General features: G+C 46.1%; 1 protein-coding gene across 1 annotated transcript in view; it reads left to right on the top strand.

Moving 5' to 3' along the window:
- LOC138296880 (solute carrier family 22 member 7-like) overlaps positions 1-19,426 on the top strand; it is a 255,388-nt gene that overhangs the window by 45,923 nt on the left and 190,039 nt on the right. Inside the window, exon 4 of the mRNA XM_069236374.1 lies at positions 16,324-16,427. Coding sequence (XP_069092475.1) covers positions 16,324-16,427 — 104 coding nt within the window. The remainder of the gene's footprint in view (positions 1-16,323; positions 16,428-19,426) is intronic.

Consider the following 19,426-nt stretch of genomic DNA (forward strand, 5'->3'; position numbering starts at 1 on the left):
GGGTGTTGCTGGGTGCTGCAAATGTCCTTCTCTGCCTTTGAAGACCAGTTTGGCAGCCCTCCCCCTTCCTGCCTCACCATCTGCTGAGGGGAGATTCTCTCCTCCAAGCACATTCCTTTGTGTGAAGCCAGGCCACTTCACACCTCATCAAGGCAGCCTGGCAGAAGCTGCTGCAGGCTGGCCAATCAGAGCACAGCAGCAAAAACAATGCAGAGCTGAAATTGGCAACTTTTTAGGTAAAGTCTAAACTTTTTACCTGAACAAGTTATATTAAATCCAACAACTGGAAGTTGTGGGATTTATTACAACAATTAATTTGATACCAAATTCTTGGTATGTAACATTTAAGGAGACTTTAAAATGTAAAAGAAAGTCTGCCTATTCTAGCCTATGAAGGCCATTTACTTCAATGAGGGAAAAACGAATTTGGCTGTTTTTACCTCACCAGGGCTTATACATCTATTTTTATAAAGTCCCTGCTTATAGTTACATGGCACCCAGCCCTAGGGGCACATAGGGCACACCTTAGGGGTGACTTATATGTAAAAATAAGGTAGTTTAAGACTTTGGAAGTACCTTTAATTCCAAAGTCGAATTTGCATATAACTTTAATTTAAAAGCAGCCAGCAAGGCAGGCTTGCTTTTAAAATGACACTGGGCACCTCAGCAGTGCACCTAGGTGTGCACCACCTTTGCTGTGGTCCCTAAACCTACATGCCCTACCATATACTAGGGACTTATAGGTAGGTTAACTTAGCCAATTATAATTAGCCTAATTTGCATATCCATTTTACACAGAGCACAGGCCCTGGGACTGGTTAGGAGTACCCAGGGCACCATCAAAGTCAGGAAAACACCAGCAAAAAGAGGAAAATGGGGGCAAAAAGTTATGGGGCCTCTGCAATCAGCCCTGTTTTCTCACACAATCCCCCCCCCCCCCCCAGCCCACACACCCAGGAGACTCAGCCCAACCCTGGGAGAGTCTTCCTGGCTTGTTAGGCGAGGAAGACAGTGAAGAAAACTGGCTGTCCCTTTGCAGGGCCTACTCTGCCTTACACCCTCCTGTCAGGGTCACTCCCTCTGGGTAGTGAAGCCATCCCAACAGTAAAAGGACCCAACTCAAACTGAAACTTCCCTTTAGGGGGGTCTTCCTCCTTTCTCTCTGCCAACTTGGGTAGTGAGGTGCCCACCTCCCCTACTCCAAACTTTGCTAGGGCAAACCTAGCTTACCCAAAGAGGTCACCCAACACTTGAGCAACCCCACCATGACCAATAGGGTCAGGGGGCCTACTTTGCTATTGGCCCTGGGGTCTGCCTCCCAGGCCAAGTACAGTGCTGCCAGGAAGGCTAGCACTCAGCAGAGGCTACTGACAGCTGTCAGTACCCAGAACCACACCCTAAGCTCTCTACTGACAGGTGGCTGAGCTGCTTTAGGGGCATCTTTGGGGTCCTGGCACCCCTCTTGCTGTCTAGAGTGGGGGGCTACCACCTCCTGTGGCAGACACCCTCCTTCCACTCTCCCTTCTGTCAGTGCAGGGGCAACACCTTGCATCTGGACAGCTGCCTGACTACTCAGGACTTCCTTGGGGTCAGGTGAGGTCTCACCAGTGCCAACTCTGGGCTCCCCCCTTACTGGGGCAGAAGGCCCTTGGCTCCCTGGAACTCCCTTTAAGAGTGGCCTACCCTTCCTTTTCTTCTTTCCTTTTCTTGGGGACCCCTGTCTCCTAACTGTAGGGACTGACTCCCCAGGACTTTGGGTTGGGGGGGCGCCCTGGGCGACCACCCCATCTGTGACCAGACTCACCTCTGGGAGGTCATTGCCCAGGATACAATCTAGGGGAAGGTCAGCACTGACTACCACCCTAATCCAGTCAAGGATACCCTCCCTCTCTAGGGGCACTATGGCTACAGGTTTGGAGGTGACCTCCCCTGTGGCTATCCTGACTTTCTTTGTCTTTCCTGGGACATACATGTCTGGGGTCACTAACCGGTCACTCACTATAGTGTGACTGGCACAGGTGTCTCTCAGGCCAGTGGTAGGGATCCCATTCACTTGAATGTGGTGGAAGTGCCTACTCCCACCCTCAGGGATCACCAGCTTACCATCTGGTCCTGTCTCCCAGCTCAATGCTAGGAGGACTTCATCATCTGAGGAATCCTCCTCTATGGCTACACTGGACAGCCCAGTGCTAACCACCTTCTTTGGACAGGCTGCATCTCCTCTGAAGTGACCTGTCTGCTGACAGTCAAAGCAAGCCCTACTGTCCAAGAGATTTTTTAACCCTGGGTCTCCCTGTCTCTGCTTGTCAGAGTGGGAGTGGGATTTACTCTCCTCCTTCTTAGGGTTCTGGGGTACAGAGGGAGTCTCTGTGGTGGGCTTACCACCTCCCTCCTTAGGTTTTTGGGGACCTGTCCCCCCCTTCTTGGAGTCTCCCCCCTGGGACTTGACAACCACCCTGGTTCTCAACCACTCATCAGCTGCCTCCCCTAGCTCTCTAGGGTTGGTCTGGTTAGAGTCCACTAGATGCTGGCGTAACCTTTCTTGGGTACAATTGGTCAAGATGTGCTCTCTCATGATCAGATTGTATAACCCCTCATAAGTATCTACTTTGTTACCAATAATCCAGCCCTCTAGTGCCTTTAGTGAAATGTCCACAAAGTCAACCCAAGACTGGGTACTGACCTTCTGGGTGTCCCTGAACTTCATTTTATATTGCTCTGGGGTCAGACCAAACTTCTTGGCTAAGCACCTCTTCATACTAGGGTATGAATCTGCCTCCTCCCCCCTTAAGGTCAGAAGCCTATCCCTCCCTGAGTTGGGGACCAACTCCCACAAAAGGGAACCCCAGTATTGAGGCCTAACCCTTCTCATTTGGAGTGCCCTCTCAAAGGCCCCCAGCCACTTATCTATGTCATCCCCCTCTACATAGGCAGGAACCACCCCTTTGGGTAATCTGGGGCAAACTCCCCCACCCATGGACACCTCAGCTTCTTTATCGCTGCTTCCATCTCTTTTCTCTTTGTATGCCCACTTTTTCTTTTCTAGGGCCAGCTTCTCTGCTTCCAAAGCTATGTATGCTAGCTGGGCCTCCAGCTCTCTTTCTCTGATGGATGGGTTCTCTCCTCCTGAAAGGACCCCCTTCCCACCACTAGCTTTGGATCTGCCCCTAGTGACTGTATTTACTGAGGACCGTTCTTCCTCATCCTCACTTGGGCTCAGATGCCTTCCCTCCCCTGAGTGGTTAGAGCTTGCATCCTCCCTTCTTTCTCCCTCCTCTGGAGCTTCTTCTGACTCTACCTCTTGGGCCTCAGCCCATGCTGTCAGGGATGTGATCAGGATTTGCTTCCTGAGATCAGTGGTTGCAGGCAACCCTCTTTCAATACACAACCCCCTAAGCTGGACTACTGTCAGTGTGGGTAGGCTAGCCAGATCAAGCTCCATGGTTCCCTAGTTTTGTGTCAACAAAAACTTTTTGCAAAAATTGGAAACAAGAATTTAGAAAAATTACAAAAATTCAATAATTGAAATTAATCCAAATTAAAAATTAAAAACAATTTTTGCACTAGGACAATTTAAAGGATTTTTAATTTGTTTTACCTAAAACTGTAACGTGATATTGAACACAAGTACAGGATCCCGTCGCTGCTTCCAATTATGTTGGAAAATGGGTTATTGGTAGGGCAGGTAGGTACCTACACCTAGCAACAAGCCACTAACCTCCACATAGGTACAGTTAGGTCTCAGTAAATTAATCCCAGCTCAACCCTTGGTAGCTTGGCAACGAGCGTCAAGGCTTAACTTAGGAGACAAAGTGTAAAGCATTCAAATATCACAAAACAGTAATTAAATAAAACACAGGAAACAGTTTAAAAATCCAAAACCAATTTATAAAAATAGTTTATATTTTTATCTTTAAAATGACACAAAAACGATTAAAATCGGTTCAGGGGAACCGGAGATATGAATTTTTAAAGAATTATTACTTTTCTAGCGCTTAGAAACAAAAAGCGCCAATCGGGTCATCTGGTTGCACCTCGACCGGGGCAAAGTCAAACTTTCAGGCCGACCGCGATGGAGCCCTGCTCGGCTACAGGTCGCGGGAGGCCTCGGTTAAAAAGTTACCTTCTGACTTAGTCTTTATTTTGAAGTTTTTCTTCACCGGGACGAACCTGCCAGTTGAATCCGACCTCCTGGAGCCCTTGTCCGGATACGCGATGTGGGTTTCCTCGGTGGAGACTTTTACCTTCGGACTTAGTCGTTTTTTCGAGATGAAAATCCTTCGACCGGGGTAAACCTGGATCTTGATCCGACGTCCATGGAGCCCTTCTCGGATACGATGGCTGGGAGGTCCCGGTCAACTTTTTACGTTCGGACTTAGTCTCTTTTTTGGATGTTTTTCTTTACCGGGACGAACCACGAAGTCAGGCCGGGTCGCGGTTGAGGCAAGCCGGCTAGAATTTCTGGCGGCTCGGTCCCTCTCTGGAGCTTTTTTCCAAAAATTCTCAAATCTTTTCCAAACTTCTGGGGCTTCACCCAGATGTTCTTTTAAGGTTCTTTTGGGGTCCACAGCTCACCCCAAGGGTCCAGAAGTTCTGTGATGGTCCTTGGGGGGTGTGGACTTCAACTCCCAGAATGCATCTGGCGCAAACTCCTTTTTGGCCACTGGACAGTGGTCAGCTGGTCGCTTTCTTCAGGAGTTGGTGCAGGGGACTCTGGTTTAGCAATTTTTCACCTGTAGCAAACAGGGAGTCCCTCCTTGAACCAGTTGAAGCCAGGCAAAGTCCTTCTTGTGGTGAAGCCCAAGTGTGCAGCTGGTGCAGTCCTTCTGAGTGCAGGTTCCAGGTGCAGGCCAGGGGTCCAGCAGGGCAGTCCTTCTTCTCCTTAAGTTCTTTCTTCTTGCAATTTGGTGGGGATCTGAGGTGTGGGTGCAGGTCTGCCAGTTTTATCCTTGCTCCTGGGTGAAAAGCAGGGGGGTCCTGGTTCTCCAATCAGGTGCAGGGTGCTTCCCCTGTGATGACCACTTCCTGGGAAGTGTGGCAAAAATCCATCCCAGAAGGCAACAGTCTCTAAAAATCCAACATGGATGAATCTGATTTTTGGAGGTTACATCTGGCTGAGCCCACCCACTGGTGTGGCTAAAAATCATAAACACACCCCTCTCCTGCCCTCTCCTAATCTAATCAAGGGGGCACCTAATTGTCTGGGGTTGCAGGATGTGGGGGTGTTGCTGGGTGCTGCAAATGTCCTTCTCTGCCTTTGAAGACCAGTTTGGCAGCCCTCCCCCTTCCTGCCTCACCATCTGCTGAGGGGAGATTCTCTCCTCCAAGCACATTCCTTTGTGTGAAGCCAGGCCACTTCACACCTCATCAAGGCAGCCTGGCAGAAGCTGCTGCAGGCTGGCCAATCAGAGCACAGCAGCAAAAACAATGCAGAGCTGAAATTGGCAACTTTTTAGGTAAAGTCTAAACTTTTTACCTGAACAAGTTATATTAAATCCAACAACTGGAAGTTGTGGGATTTATTACAACAATTAATTTGATACCAAATTCTTGGTATGTAACATTTAAGGAGACTTTAAAATGTAAAAGAAAGTCTGCCTATTCTAGCCTATGAAGGCCATTTACTTCAATGAGGGAAAAACTAATTTGGCTGTTTTTACCTCACCAGGGCTTATAAATCTATTTTTATAAAGTCCCTGCTTATAGTTACATGGCACCCAGCCCTAGGGGCACATAGGGCACACCTTAGGGGTGACTTATATGTAAAAATAAGGTAGTTTAAGACTTTGGAAGTACCTTTAATTCCAAAGTCGAATTTGCATATAACTTTAATTTAAAAGCAGCCAGCAAGGCAGGCTTGCTTTTAAAATGACACTGGGCACCTCAGCAATGCACCTAGGTGTGCACCACCTATGCTGTGGTCCCTAAACCTACATGCCCTACCATATACTAGGGACTTATAGGTAGGTTAACTTAGCCAATTATAATTAGCCTAATTTGCATATCCATTTTACACAGAGCACAGGCCCTGGGACTGGTTAGCAGTACCCAGGGCACCATCAAAGTCAGGAAAACACCAGCAAAAAGAGGAAAATGGGGGCAAAAAGTTATGGGGCCTCTGCAATCAGCCCTGTTTTCTCACAGAGAGAGGACCAGTAAATACATCTCATGAGGCCTTCTTTTTGCACCAGTGTCTCATCACAAGTTAAAGTTACAAAATACCCTAAACATGCAGTTGGAGAGAAGACCAGTTAACATGTCTCATGAGGCCTTCCCCTCTCACCTGTACCTCATCGCGTGTCAAAGTTACAAAGCACCCTAAGCATGCAGCTAGAGAAAGCACCAGTAAACACATCTCTTGAGGTCTTCCCCTCTCACCTGTACCTCATCGCAGTTTAGAGTTACAAAGCACCCTAAGCATGCAGCTAGAGAAAGGACCAGTAAACACATCTCTTGAGGTCTTCCCCTCTCACCTGTACCTCATCGCAGTTTAGAGTTACAAAGCACAATAAACATGCAGTCAGAGAGAGGACCAGTAAACACATCTCATCATGAGGCGCTCTTCTCTCACCTGTACCTCATTGCAGGTTAAAGTTACAAAGCACCCTAAATGTGCAGTCAGAGACAGGACCAGGAAACACATCTCATGAGACCTTCCCCTCTCACCTGCACCTAATCGCAGATTAAAGTTACAAAGCGCCCCAAGCATGCATTGAGAGAGAGGACCAGGAAACACATCTCATGAGACCTTCCCCTCTTGTAGTGCGGTCATTTTTATGTATCCTTTGCGCGTTTGCTTCAGGCGTTAGGCCTTTGTGCACTTTGCCCTGGATGTATTTTATTCCTTTGCTTGCAGCATGGAGCCTCTGTGCACTTTGCTCTAAATGCATTTTATTCAGCTTCGTACTGTTATTTTTCAAATAGCCAGTTCTACGTTCTTGTTTTATTTTTTATATCACACTGTTTAGCCTACTTCAGCACTGGAGTTCTCAATAACACATTCTTGCTCACTCTGGGCTCCAGTCAAGGATACAGTCTGGTACATTGCCGATAGATGTGGTAGGAGTTTAGTCTTTGGATACATTCCTGCGTAGGGACGTTTTGTGATCACACTGACATGTTAGTTATAAAAACGCTTCCTTGTCCTAATACACGGGAGAGGGAGATTCCGACCCGTGAACCACAACTAGACGCTGACTGCCTCGTTGCAGATGCTGAACCAGATCACAGGCCTTTGCTCAGGTATGAGGGTTGATGTCTTCCCAGGGAATCTGAAAGGCAAGCTTAGAGCTTAACATCTTGTGCTCGAAATAGAACTTACTTAGAGAGAACAAACCTATTAACACTATGATAGCGTTGTTCTTGTGTTTCACTCTCATCGTGACTATTTCAAGCCTACTGTGTTGTATGGTTCTGGTTATTGCGGCTCACGCCTTATTATCTAAGATGCAGTCATTTTATTAAAAACAATCTATAAAACTTAAACTGCCTTTGTCATTTGTATATGAGATCATACTGTAAATGAGAGAGCTTGTTGGGACCTGAGTGACCACGACTTCCCTGAGAAGTTCTAAAGATGTCATGTGCTCGGCTGCCCAATCCTCCCTTCCCCTTGGGAGAGATGAGGCACTGCTAGTTAGCCGGAGCAAAACTGGATTAAAGTTAACAGAGGTCCTTCTAAGTGGGTCAGACTCAGTCCCCCACACCAGGAACGACCCTGTTGCCTAGAAATCCAGTAGTCTCATTTAGGATAATGAGAGCCCACGCGACACTCTCACCTGCACCTAATCCCAGGTTAAAGTTACAAAGCACCCCAAGCATGCAGTCAGAGAGAGGACCAGTAAACACATCTCATGAGGCATTCTCCTCTCACCTGTACCTCATCACAAATTGAAGTTACAAAGCACCCTAACCATGCAGCTAGAGGGAGGGCCAGTATACATATCTCATGGGACCTTCTCCTCTCTCCTGTCCCTTAACACAAGTTAAAGTTACAAAGTACCCTAAACATGCATTTAGAGAGAGGACAGTAAACACATCTCATAAGGCCTTCTCCTCTCTCCTCTACCTTATACAAGTTAAAGTTAGAAAGCACCCTAAACATGGAGTCAGAGAGAGGACCATGAAACCCATCTCATGAGGCCTTCACCTTTCACCTGTACCTCATTGCAAGTTAAAGTTACAAAGCACCCTAAATATGCAGTCAGAGAGAGGACCAGTAAACGCATCTCATCATGGGGCTTTCTCTTCTCACCTGTACCTTATTGCAAGTTAAAATTATAAAGGATCCTAAACATGCAGTCAGAGAGAGGACCAGTAAACAAATGTGATGAAGCCTTCTCCCTTCACCTTTCACCTGTGCCTCATCACAAGTTAAAGTTACAAAGTGCCCGGAGTAAGCTGTCGGAGAGAGAATTAGTAAACATGTCTCATGAAGCCTTCTCCTTTGACCTCTCACATGTAATCATCAAAAGTTAAAGTTACAAAGTGCCCTAAACATGCAGTAAGACAGAGGACCAGTGCACACATCTAATGAGGCCTTCTCCTCTCACCTGTACCTCATCACAAGTTAAAGTTACAAAGCACACTAAACATGCAGCCAGAGAGAGGACCAGTAAACACATCTCATGAGGCCTTCTCCTCTCACCTGTACCTCATCACAAGTTAAAGTTACAAAGCACACTAAACATGCAGTCAGAGAGAGGACCAGTAAACACATCTCATCATGAGGCGCTCTTCTCTCACCTGTACCTCATCACAAGTTAAAGTACTAAGCACCCTAAACATCCAGTCAGAGAGAGGACCAGCACACAAACCTTATGAGGCCTTATCTCACCTGTACCTCATCACAAGTTAAAGTTACAAAGCTCAGTAACATGCAGCCAGAGACAGGACCAGTAAGCACATCTAATGAGGCCTTCCCCTCTCACATGCACCTCATCACAAGTTAAAGTTACAAAGCTTAGTACAGGTGCAGACATAGACAGGACCAGCAAACACATCTCATGAGGCCTTTCCCTCTCCCCTGCACCTCATCACAGGTTAAAGTTACAAAGTACCAGAAACCTGCAGAGAGAGATGGACCATTAAACACTTCTCATGATAAAAGACTTAGCAGCACTTATCCAAACCAAGTTGCTGCCATGGGACAGTTTGGTCTTCAGAAAACAAATAAGTAATTCATTATTAATTCTCCGTCTGAACTCCATCAAGAATTCAGGCACCAGTGGAAAGCGGAGGAGGAGTGGAAGTAAACAGAGGGCTCTGGTGAGACACCGCTGCGGCACAAACTCCATCCTGTCTTGTGACAGGTTCAGTCAGCTGCCATGCCTCACTGACCCGCTGTTGGTACATCCGTTCAGGGGCATGCTGCAGCTAAAAGGATTAAGCTCAACCTGATTTTGTTTGTGTTGGCATATGTAAAACAATTACACTTTAAAAAAAAGCAGCAGCACACAAAGCCCTGAGGAAGAAGAAAACTCTGGGCCTCATTTAGATCTTGGCAGATTGGGTTACTCAGTCACAAATGTGATGGATATCCCATCCACTGTATTACAATCCCATTAGAGCCTATGGAAATCGTAATAAGGCAGATAGAATAACCACCATGTTTGTGACTGAGTAACCCGTCCGCCAAGATCTTAATCAGGCCCTCTGTTTCTGGATACATGCTGCAGGACAGTAAGACCACAGTGTGCCAAGACTGCAGCTCCTCACCATGTACTGTGTAAAGTACAAAAGAGCAGCGTAGTGGGGAGCAGGGCCACGTCAGCAACGAGCTGTGGGGTCTGGACATAGGCACCCAAAGCCTACTGCACACAGCTGACAAATGACATCCATAATTCACTGTTGTGGGCGCAGGATTTCATAAATAAGTCCACAATGACCACAGGACACACATTTTTTTAAGACACAGTTTTCCTTTAATCTTTCAAACACTAATTAACACTACCACATGTGCAAAGTGTCTTGTTGACATTGACAAAATATGCTTTACATTAACTGCTTATGCTGCTTTATCTTCCGTACAGAACCACCCTTCAAACTGTGGGCCTGATTCACAAAGATAAACTTAGACCTGAAGTCTCAGTTTAGATCTAAAGTCTAACTTTAGACCTGAAGTCTAATTTTATACCTGAAGTCTAAGTTTAGACCTGAAGTTTAGACTTAAGGTCTTAACTTAGACTTCAGGTTTAAAGTTAGATTTTAGGTCTAAACTTAGACTTTTAGTCTAAGTTGAGACAAAAATCCTAACTTAGACCTGAAGTCTGAGTTTAGACTCCAGGTCTAAACTTAGACATCCAGTCCAAAGTGAGACTTTAGGTCTAAACCTAGACTTCAGGTCTAATTTTACCTTTGTGATTCAGGACCTTAATGATTAACGTTAGAGACATTAACTTTTGAGAATATCTTGGACTGTCTCAAAGTCTCCCAACACCAATTAGGCATAAACCTTAACCACACCAGTCAACATTAGGCTAAAGGTTTTGTGTTTTAAGAAAGTTTATGGCATGTGAACTTTAAATGTATAATAATTATTTGGGCCATCTCCATTCTCCCTGCGAGCACACATTTTATTTGTGTGGTTGGTGCAGGCCATTCAAACAGTATACATATTATTCAAATAGCACCCTCTTGAATCACCCTCTCGGGTCTGACTTCTTCCTGCTGTGTTGTGTCTACAACTCAAGGTAAAGTTCACAGGGATGTGACATTCACAGGTTAAGCCACGAACAGAAGATTGGCACCTACCACTGCTTACACAACCTAGGCACTCACCACGCCATCACCAGTGGAAGGCAGAGATGGAAGGTTCATGAGAGTCTGAAGGAGAATATGGAGGAGTTTCTAAAAGGTTATAAGACTGTAACTGTGATTGTATTTATATGGCACTTACTACCCCTGACAAGGCGTAGCACTCTACTCTGGATCCCAAAATGGATTAGTGGTTGATTAGTATAGGGAAAAATGAGTAGTTAATTCGAGTAATTAAGTTTGGGATGAGTCATAAGAGGGACAGAAGAGGGAAGAGTCTACAAGTGTTAATTTGGAAAATCATAGTAAAAGGAGGTATGGTATGAGTCAAAGGAGGGATAGAGGAAGGAAGAATCTAGAAAGGATATTAGGTAGAGAATGATAGTAAAATTATGTTTGTAATGAGTCAGAGTGGAGATAGAAGATATACCGAGAGAAGTATAAGATGAGGTATAGAGTAGTGCATATGAGAGAGTTGAAGACTTTTTTCTACAGTAGAAGTAAAGTAATACATAGATTGATACATAACTACATAGAAAGGTATACATGTATAAGGAAAATAATAAAGAGATAACATGTGCATGTAAGGATAAATAGCTAAACACTCAGACTTTAATTGTTGCTGTTGATAAAGGTAATTTATTTGTGTGTTTGTATTCTTTCTTGTTGGGGGCGGATTTTATTCATTTTTTTATTTATCTACATAAATGTATTTATATTTTATATTTCCCCCGATATTTCAATAGTGAAACACTTATAGATTCAATTTTTATGATGATATACACAAATTGTGATAGATAAAATAAATTAAGCAGAGAACCATAGCATATAAAATATTAAATTATAAGTAAACTATGCAGTGACCTATATTCATTTCATACATAAATGATATATATCTATATCTATCTTTATATTCACTGAAAAAACAAAGGTTACAGGAACATTGTAATTAGGAAATAGAATTAAAAAAACATAGAAACTCACTCAAAAAAACAAATGTTACAAGAATGTTATAGTTAGGCTCACATTTTAAACGTACCAAACCATAGAAATTCACCAGTTATAGTTATTTCAAGTAACTATAATTCGTGCCCTAAGGTAATTATAACTTGCGCCCTTGCCATGCACTGTTTTTTCGTCAAAAGTTTTACTGCAAATATTACATTGACATTATCAAGGATGTTATCAAAGATGTCATGAGTGCTGTAATTTGTAGGGTAATTAGCAGTGCATTGCGAGGGCGTTACAGTTACTTGAGATAACTCTAACTATAACATCCCTGTAACCTTTGTTTTTTTTCAGTACAATTCTATGGTTTTTCTAACGTAAAGCATTTTTCATTACTATACGTTAATCTAACCACCTGAAGGCCGTGCGTGGTGGCGGTTGGCAGCAGGGTCTGGTGTGTGGTCAGGCCCTGCAGCCAACATCTACAACCACCTAACCCTGCGCAGCGCACGGTCTTCGGCCATTGGCAGAGGCTGCGGCTAACCCCTATACCAACCATACCCTGCAAGGCCCTCCTCCCCAGGCCGATCTCGGCCCCGGGGACCCCATCTCCTAGGGCCCAGTCTCAACATTTAATTTTTTTCAGGGTGGGCGGGCTACACAGCCCCCATCCCCACCCCAGGGACCCTATCCCCAGAGACCCAGGCTAATTATACATTTTTATTGGGGAGGGGCCTTGTGGCTCACCTCCCCAGGGCCAATCTTGGCCCCAGGGATCCATCTCCCAGGGTCCAGCATAAACATATATTTTTTTTATTTGAGGAGGGAGGGAGGCAGGGCGATCCCCCTCCCCAGGCCAATCTCAGTGCCGGATACTCCATCCCCCAGGCCTGGTCTAATTATTACTTTTTTTATGGAAGGGGGACATGTGGCCCTTCTACCTAGGGCTGATCTTGGCCCCAGGAACTCCATTCCCCAGGGTCAGGCCTTCTAAAATTATTATTTTTTGCGGGAAGTGGGCTGTACGGCCCACCTCCCAAGGCCAATCTCGGCTCTGGGGACCCCATCCCCTGGGATCCAGCTAAATATTTTTTTTTTTATTTTGTTTGGTTTTGGGAGGGAGCCATGTGGCCTCCCTCACTAGGGCCCTCTCAGCCCCGGGGACTCCATCCTGCAGGTCCCAGCCAGATGACCTGGGTGCCCCCCAAGGGCATCAAGTCACAATGTTGGAGACCGTGGGGGAGACAATCGGGGAGATCATTTAGGCCCCCATGGTCCCAGCTGGCTCCCCACCTCCTGTGAAGGCCCCCACTGTCCCAGCTGGCTCCACACCTCCTGTGGGATCTAGCAGTGCTATCACAGAGAGGGAGCTGCTAAAGCAGCTCCCTCTCTGTGACAGCTGTTTTCTCTGTGTGCCTGCTTGCCTCTTCATGGGCAGGCAGATAGAGGAAACCTCCACTCCGATGAAGAATGAGCTGTTCATTGGAGCACAGTGTTTGCTGAGACTTGGCGACAGCTGTCAAATCTGCCGTCAAGCCACAGCAAACAGCTATGTCGCAGGGTGGGCACCCGGGACATGGCAGGATCTGCCCTGGGGCTGGCGGTCCCCAGGGCCATCAGTGGCTCCTCAATGGAGTTCCCCCCTCCCACTAATATAGCCACGTGAAAGTGGTGGTCCCCGCGGCTGTGGTGGAGGCCCCTCCGCACACAATTTCTTAATAGCCCTATGAGGAGGATGTCCCGGGGGCTGTGGGGAGGGGGTCACGCAGACCCCCCACATAGAGTTAGATTAAAGGCCCGGGGAGGTGGTGGTCCCCGGAGCTGTGAGGGGGGGCCATACACCCATCGCATAAAATTAGATTCAAGTCTCCAGGGTGGTGTTGGTCCCTGGGGATGCGGGGCGGGCAGCCCCCCCTCACAATTCATGAAAGCCCTTGGGTGGTGGTGGCCCGCCCCACATTATATTTGCAATGCCCTCCAGGACTTGGCCCACCTGGGGGCTTCAGAATTACAAAGTATAGGAGCCCGTGCTCCCTTTAAAAAAAAAAAAAAAGAAATTCACTGATCTGCCAGATTAAAAAAAATAAAAATGTATCCCTGGGGGTTCCCTTTGGGACCCCAGCACCAGAGCTAAGGGGTCAGGGTGTTTGTACCCTGGCCCCTTTGGTATTTTTATTTTTTATTTTTTTGTGGGACTCAGCTGAAACCGAGTCCCAACATAAGCTGCCAACACTTTCTTGTTGAAGTGTTGGCAACCAATCAGATCTCAGTACGAGATCGGGAGGGCTTATGAATACTTCCCGTCCCTATATATACAAATTTGGATTCATTTGATTTCTCAAAAGCTACTAAACAGATTTACAATAGATAACACAAAGTGCTCTTTCGCGACCAAGAGCTACCTTTCTGCCAAATTTGGTGTAACTCCGTCCAGTGATTTGAGTGCTATTGTTGTTCAAAATCCCTATGGAAAAATGAATGGGGAAAATGCTTTTTGGGACCCCCTTTTCTTCGTCCCCTGCTTGACGGATCACCCAGAAACGTTTGGGGCAGCAGCTGAACTGAGAGTCGTATCTTCTTGGAAAATGTTGTGAAGGTTCATCAGACGGCGCCTAGGTTATTAGCAAAACAAAATATGTTCCTTCTATAGAAACTAGGGCGACCGACACTAGGTAATATATATATATATATATATATATATATATTTTTTTTTTTTTAACATACATAATATATAGATTTGTTAGGCAGATCCATAAGAAGAATTATATATTTATATATAATATATATATATATATATATGTGTGCAAAGAAATGCACAAATATAAATACATACATATAATCATAGAATGCATGTTTACATACAGAGGCATATGTTTTAAATTTGTGTTTTGAATATGGTGGTGATGAAGGAAAGAGCCAACTATTTAGTTGCCTTCTGGAGATAAGATAATCATCTGAGGCTCTTATGTTTGAGGATAATGAATTGTTTAGTTTGACTGCTTAAACAGAGAAAGATGTACTACCCATGTTTTTGCTGGAGTTGAGGTTTCTTTGTTGTATGTATTTGGTAATTTTATTCCTAATGCAAAATAGTCATGTTCCATGTATTTCTTTGTGGGTGATGCAAAGCAGCTTGAAGGTGGATCTTCTGGCAACCAGTAACCAATGTAGGGCCCTCAAGGCAGGGGGGATGTTGGCTTGTGGCTTTGCATTTAGTAGTAGTCTGATGGCAGAGTTCTGAATTTGTTGTGGTCTTTTCATAGTTAATAAAGATGATCTGTGGTAGAGGCCATTGGAGTAATTCATTTTAGAAAGTACAAGAGAGGTAGAAGCTTGGACCTTGTGTGGAAATCCTAAGTGGGAAACATGCATTGCAGAGTTTTCATAGTAATGAAGTTTGATCTTGCTAACTTACCACTTGGTCATTCAATGATAGCTTGAAGTCCATGGTAATTTCAAGGTGTCTTAGTTCCTTTGATACTTTAGGGGGTGGTCCCAACTATTCAGGCACAGAGTAGGTCATCATTTTTCCATTCAGCACATGTGAGTATTTCAGTCTTGAACACATTCAATTTGAGATGGCTCCATGTCAACTATGATCAATGGCTCTGAGACAACTGAAGATTTTTGAATATCTGATGTCTTTGGGGCTGTCCAGTTTAGGAAGTATTTGTGTGTCACTTGCGTTGAAAACGTTTTTGATGATTGTTCTGACTCATGTGGCATCAGAGGTAGTTAAAAGAATGTTCTTGAAGCTATGCAGTGGGCAAGGGTCAGAAGGGAGGATGGCTGACCTGCTTGCTTTGACAAGATTAATAACTTTAGGTACTGGTATATGTTTGAAGGAATGTAGAGGCAGTGTGCCAGCCTATATTTACAAGGTTACGCAAAGTCACATGGCGTGGCATTTCATGGCCTTGTAAATATGGACCTCATTCACGCATGACACTGTGTGAAAGGGGCGTTCCATGGGTGTTGCTTGGGTTGTTCCCATGCAACATCAATGGAACTGGAAGGAATCTGACGCATTGCTAGATTTACAAGGCAGGGAATGTGTCAAATTCCTACACCACCTCAAGGGTGGCTTAAGAATGAAATATCTTTATTTCTCCCTATTTATTCCTCTATCCATGTGTGCTGCACTCTGCAGCACACATAGAAAGAGGAAAACACCTCTAGTGATTGTTTTGTGCAGTAAGGTGTCCCTTCCTGCACAAAAACAATCATCCATGAATCGCAGGCACCCCTGCACCATGGTGGAAGGCGTCTTGTGCACCAGCGCAGGGGAAGAGGACATAAATGTGCTGTATATTGTAGATACAGTGTATTTCTACTCTTTCCCGGTGGCGCAGGATGACATAGCAAGGCACTTGCTGTGCCGCCCCATGCCCCGGGCCTCATTAATGAGGCTCCTTGATGTAAATACAGTGAATGGTTTCACACACTATAGCAGATGAGGCTCTAGCCTGTCTCTTCATAGAGAATTCATCAAAATGGAAGATGTAGGATACACCATACCACCTGTGCATGAATACATGGAAACTAATCATTGACCAATGTAATGGAAAACTGAATAGTGAAGAGAAATTAATCTTTGACACTGCTTCCTCTCTCTTTCAGTGGGACCTCGTGTGTGAGAAGAAGTGGCTCAATAAAGCCTCATCAACCTTTTTCTTCATTGGGGTCACGGTGGGAGCCATTTTTATTGGTTACCTGTCGGACAGGTACAGTATTGTACATCCATTATCTTCATAATGTGCAAGCATGTTCCTCCATGTGGTAGAACTCTTGCTGATATTAAACAACAGTCGCTGTGTGTGGTGCGATGTGTTGTCCATAGGGAAGTATTTTTATCTCCCTTATTTGGATTAAAAAATAAGCACTTGGTGTTGAGGTGGCAGATGGTGGTTGAAATGATAATGGTTTAAGAAATATTTATTCAATAGGTGATAAAAGTCCAAAAATAAGAAAAATCTTTTTGCTCACTCACATTAAAACAACTATGAGCAAAACAAGATTTCAATTACATCTTCTTTGTTCTTTTCAGTTTCAAGTTTATCACTCTTCCACCAACATAACAAATAGCTTTTGGAAAGTTTTTGCAATTTATTATCCAATTTACCCATCCCTCAATGCCTCAAGATCTCTTTATTTGGGGGGGCGTGGTCTGGCCATGGGTGAAGATGGTCGCCTCAATCTGGTGCTCTGCGAGACGGTAGGCCCTGATCCAGGCGGAGGCGCTCTGAGGCCGTGAATACCACTAATCGAGCCCGAGGACTACTCTACAACGCACTCTGGCTGGGGGACTGTGAGTGGGGTGCCTCTGCCATGTGCATCTCTCCAGTGCTGCTCAAACTGGGTGTGAACAGGGAAGGCCTACCCCGTCGCACGAGTCTGCGGCCCCGCGTACCGTCAGAGTGCGGCCGGAGAAGATCGAGAGCAGCAACTGCAGTCAATGCCAATGGCCCCTCCCCCAGCACCAGAACAGCAGCGGCGTACAAGGTGAGGACTCTGGCCCTCCTCCGCTGCATAGGGAACCTCCCCTGCCTCTTGCCCCTCCTACAACATATGAACACTCAGCAGCATAACACAGGGCAAATGGGCTCTTCCTATGCTGGTCTGCTCCGACTAGAGGCCCCGCGGGGTGGCCGTAAGTGAATACGGGGGGATATACCCCCGCCCCAGCGCATCAGAACTGTTCTGAGGGCCAGCTGGAGAGTATATAACACCCCTCCCTCCTGCAAACCCTCAAAAGACCCTGCGACATTACCCTCATCTGGCTGAACAGAGGTGCTTGGGGAGGCTGCTCACTGTCTTGCATCAAACACCCCTCTTTTCCCTGCCATCATCGGGGCGACTGAATGTCACCTACAACAATAGACTGCCGTGAAGCAGGCCCGGCATGAGGAAATCAAGAGTTAAGTTTGCTTGCATTGTTGTTGAGTGAACATGAGGGGCCTGAACACGGACTGCTGGGAGTGACTCAACACCACGAGAGAGGGAACCCCACAAACAGAGAACGATTGTGTGAGCTCAGCAATGCTCATCCTCCCCACATTCACCATCCTTTAAGGTATTCAGAGACCAGGTGAAGGACACAACAACGGCGTGATAAAGGCAGAAAGATGGCCCAACATTAGGACCCTCCCAGGAATCGGAAGCACAGAGTAGAAGTTGACATCTCCCCGCCCTCCCAAACAGCCTACCTTCTCTGGGGACACACTGACAACAGAACAGACTCAATGGCCCCGTGGGCTCCTCACCGCTAAAACACCAGAGCAGCTATACCAGACTACAGCAGGGGTCACTGACCCCCTCCCCTGCTCCTGGGCGATCGCGTTAACCCGGCCAGGCTTCGCTTACAGGTCAGGCCAGTCTTGTTGTTCGAGGTGCTTCTATCTAGTAAAGAAAAAGGACATGAGGGTCAGCTCCCACTTCTCCCTCTCCTGCTCACAACTATCCTTTCTCTGCTGCTACACAACATGACATCATTAGCGGAGCGGTGTCTGAGACTTAAGCCTGCGGACTGAACCTAAATAATTGGTATTGAGATGCCCGGTAGCAAAACGGCAGGCAAACCCGCTGGTAAGACGACAAGACGACTTCTTTTTTTCTGAAGCCCTCCAACACTCGTGACCCACGATCTCTGCTACAGGACCACCATTGTTGGTTCTATCCCACACCATGGCTAACCCGGAACAGGAAGCAACTATGGAAAGCATACTTTAGGAGGTAACGGCTGTGGGCTGATGGCTCGAGGGAATGGATTCTGCCATATCCTCGCTGACAGCAGAGACGAAGTCCATGCACCTAGACATTGCGAGCTTTCAGTCTCATATATGAGGGCTATAGCAATGAGTGATGACTGTGGAAGACCATATTAACATCGCGCAAGACAGGGACCAGGAACTGTTCTACTTACGCAGCAACCTGGTACACTTGGAAGATAGGAGTCGCAGAGACAATGTCCGCTTTCTCGGATTCCCTGAACAAACTGAAGGTACTGACACCCAAGCCTTTTTGTGAGACGTCCTCCCCACGCTAACTAACCTAACCTTCGACCCACCACTGGAGTTTCAAAGAGCACACCGATTGGGCCCAAAACGGCAGTAAGGCAACCTCTGACACTGACTGATAATTGCCTGTCTCCTCCGCAATGGGCAGGCCTGTCAAGTCCTCCTAGCGGCTAGATCTCATGGTCCATTTCGAACAGAAGGATTTGAAATCTGCATAACGGCAGATTTCTCGAAAGAGACCAACGAACGCCGGAAAGCCTTCATGTCCCTCAGACCCCGGATGCGCCAATTAAATGTGAAATATGGCTTGTTTGACCCAGCAAGAATGTGGATTACAAAAACCGATATGTCCAAGGACTTTTATGAACCAGAGGACCCGCAGCTTTTTCTGGATAATTTACCACCCCAGTCAATGGAAACAATACCACCAGCCGGGCTAGAGGTCCTGCCCACTGACATACGGAGTGCACTGCCCCCCCCAACGCATATGGAGGGTAAAAGCCGCCAAGAACTTAACCATCTTCCAGAGGCAGAGACTTAGAGAGGCTCGCACAAACACATGACGACACGGCCGAGTACTACAGGCAGTGGCGTACAACACTCAGCTATCAGACAGGGACAAGTCTCGCTCTTTCCTGAAGCCTACCTCAGATCCTCCAAGAAACCACAGCTAGGATATGAGACGCTTGAGGGTCCGGAGACCTACT

Source organism: Pleurodeles waltl, chromosome 5, assembly GCF_031143425.1.
Source record: "Pleurodeles waltl isolate 20211129_DDA chromosome 5, aPleWal1.hap1.20221129, whole genome shotgun sequence".
In the NCBI taxonomy this organism is placed as follows: Eukaryota; Metazoa; Chordata; class Amphibia; order Caudata; family Salamandridae; genus Pleurodeles; species Pleurodeles waltl.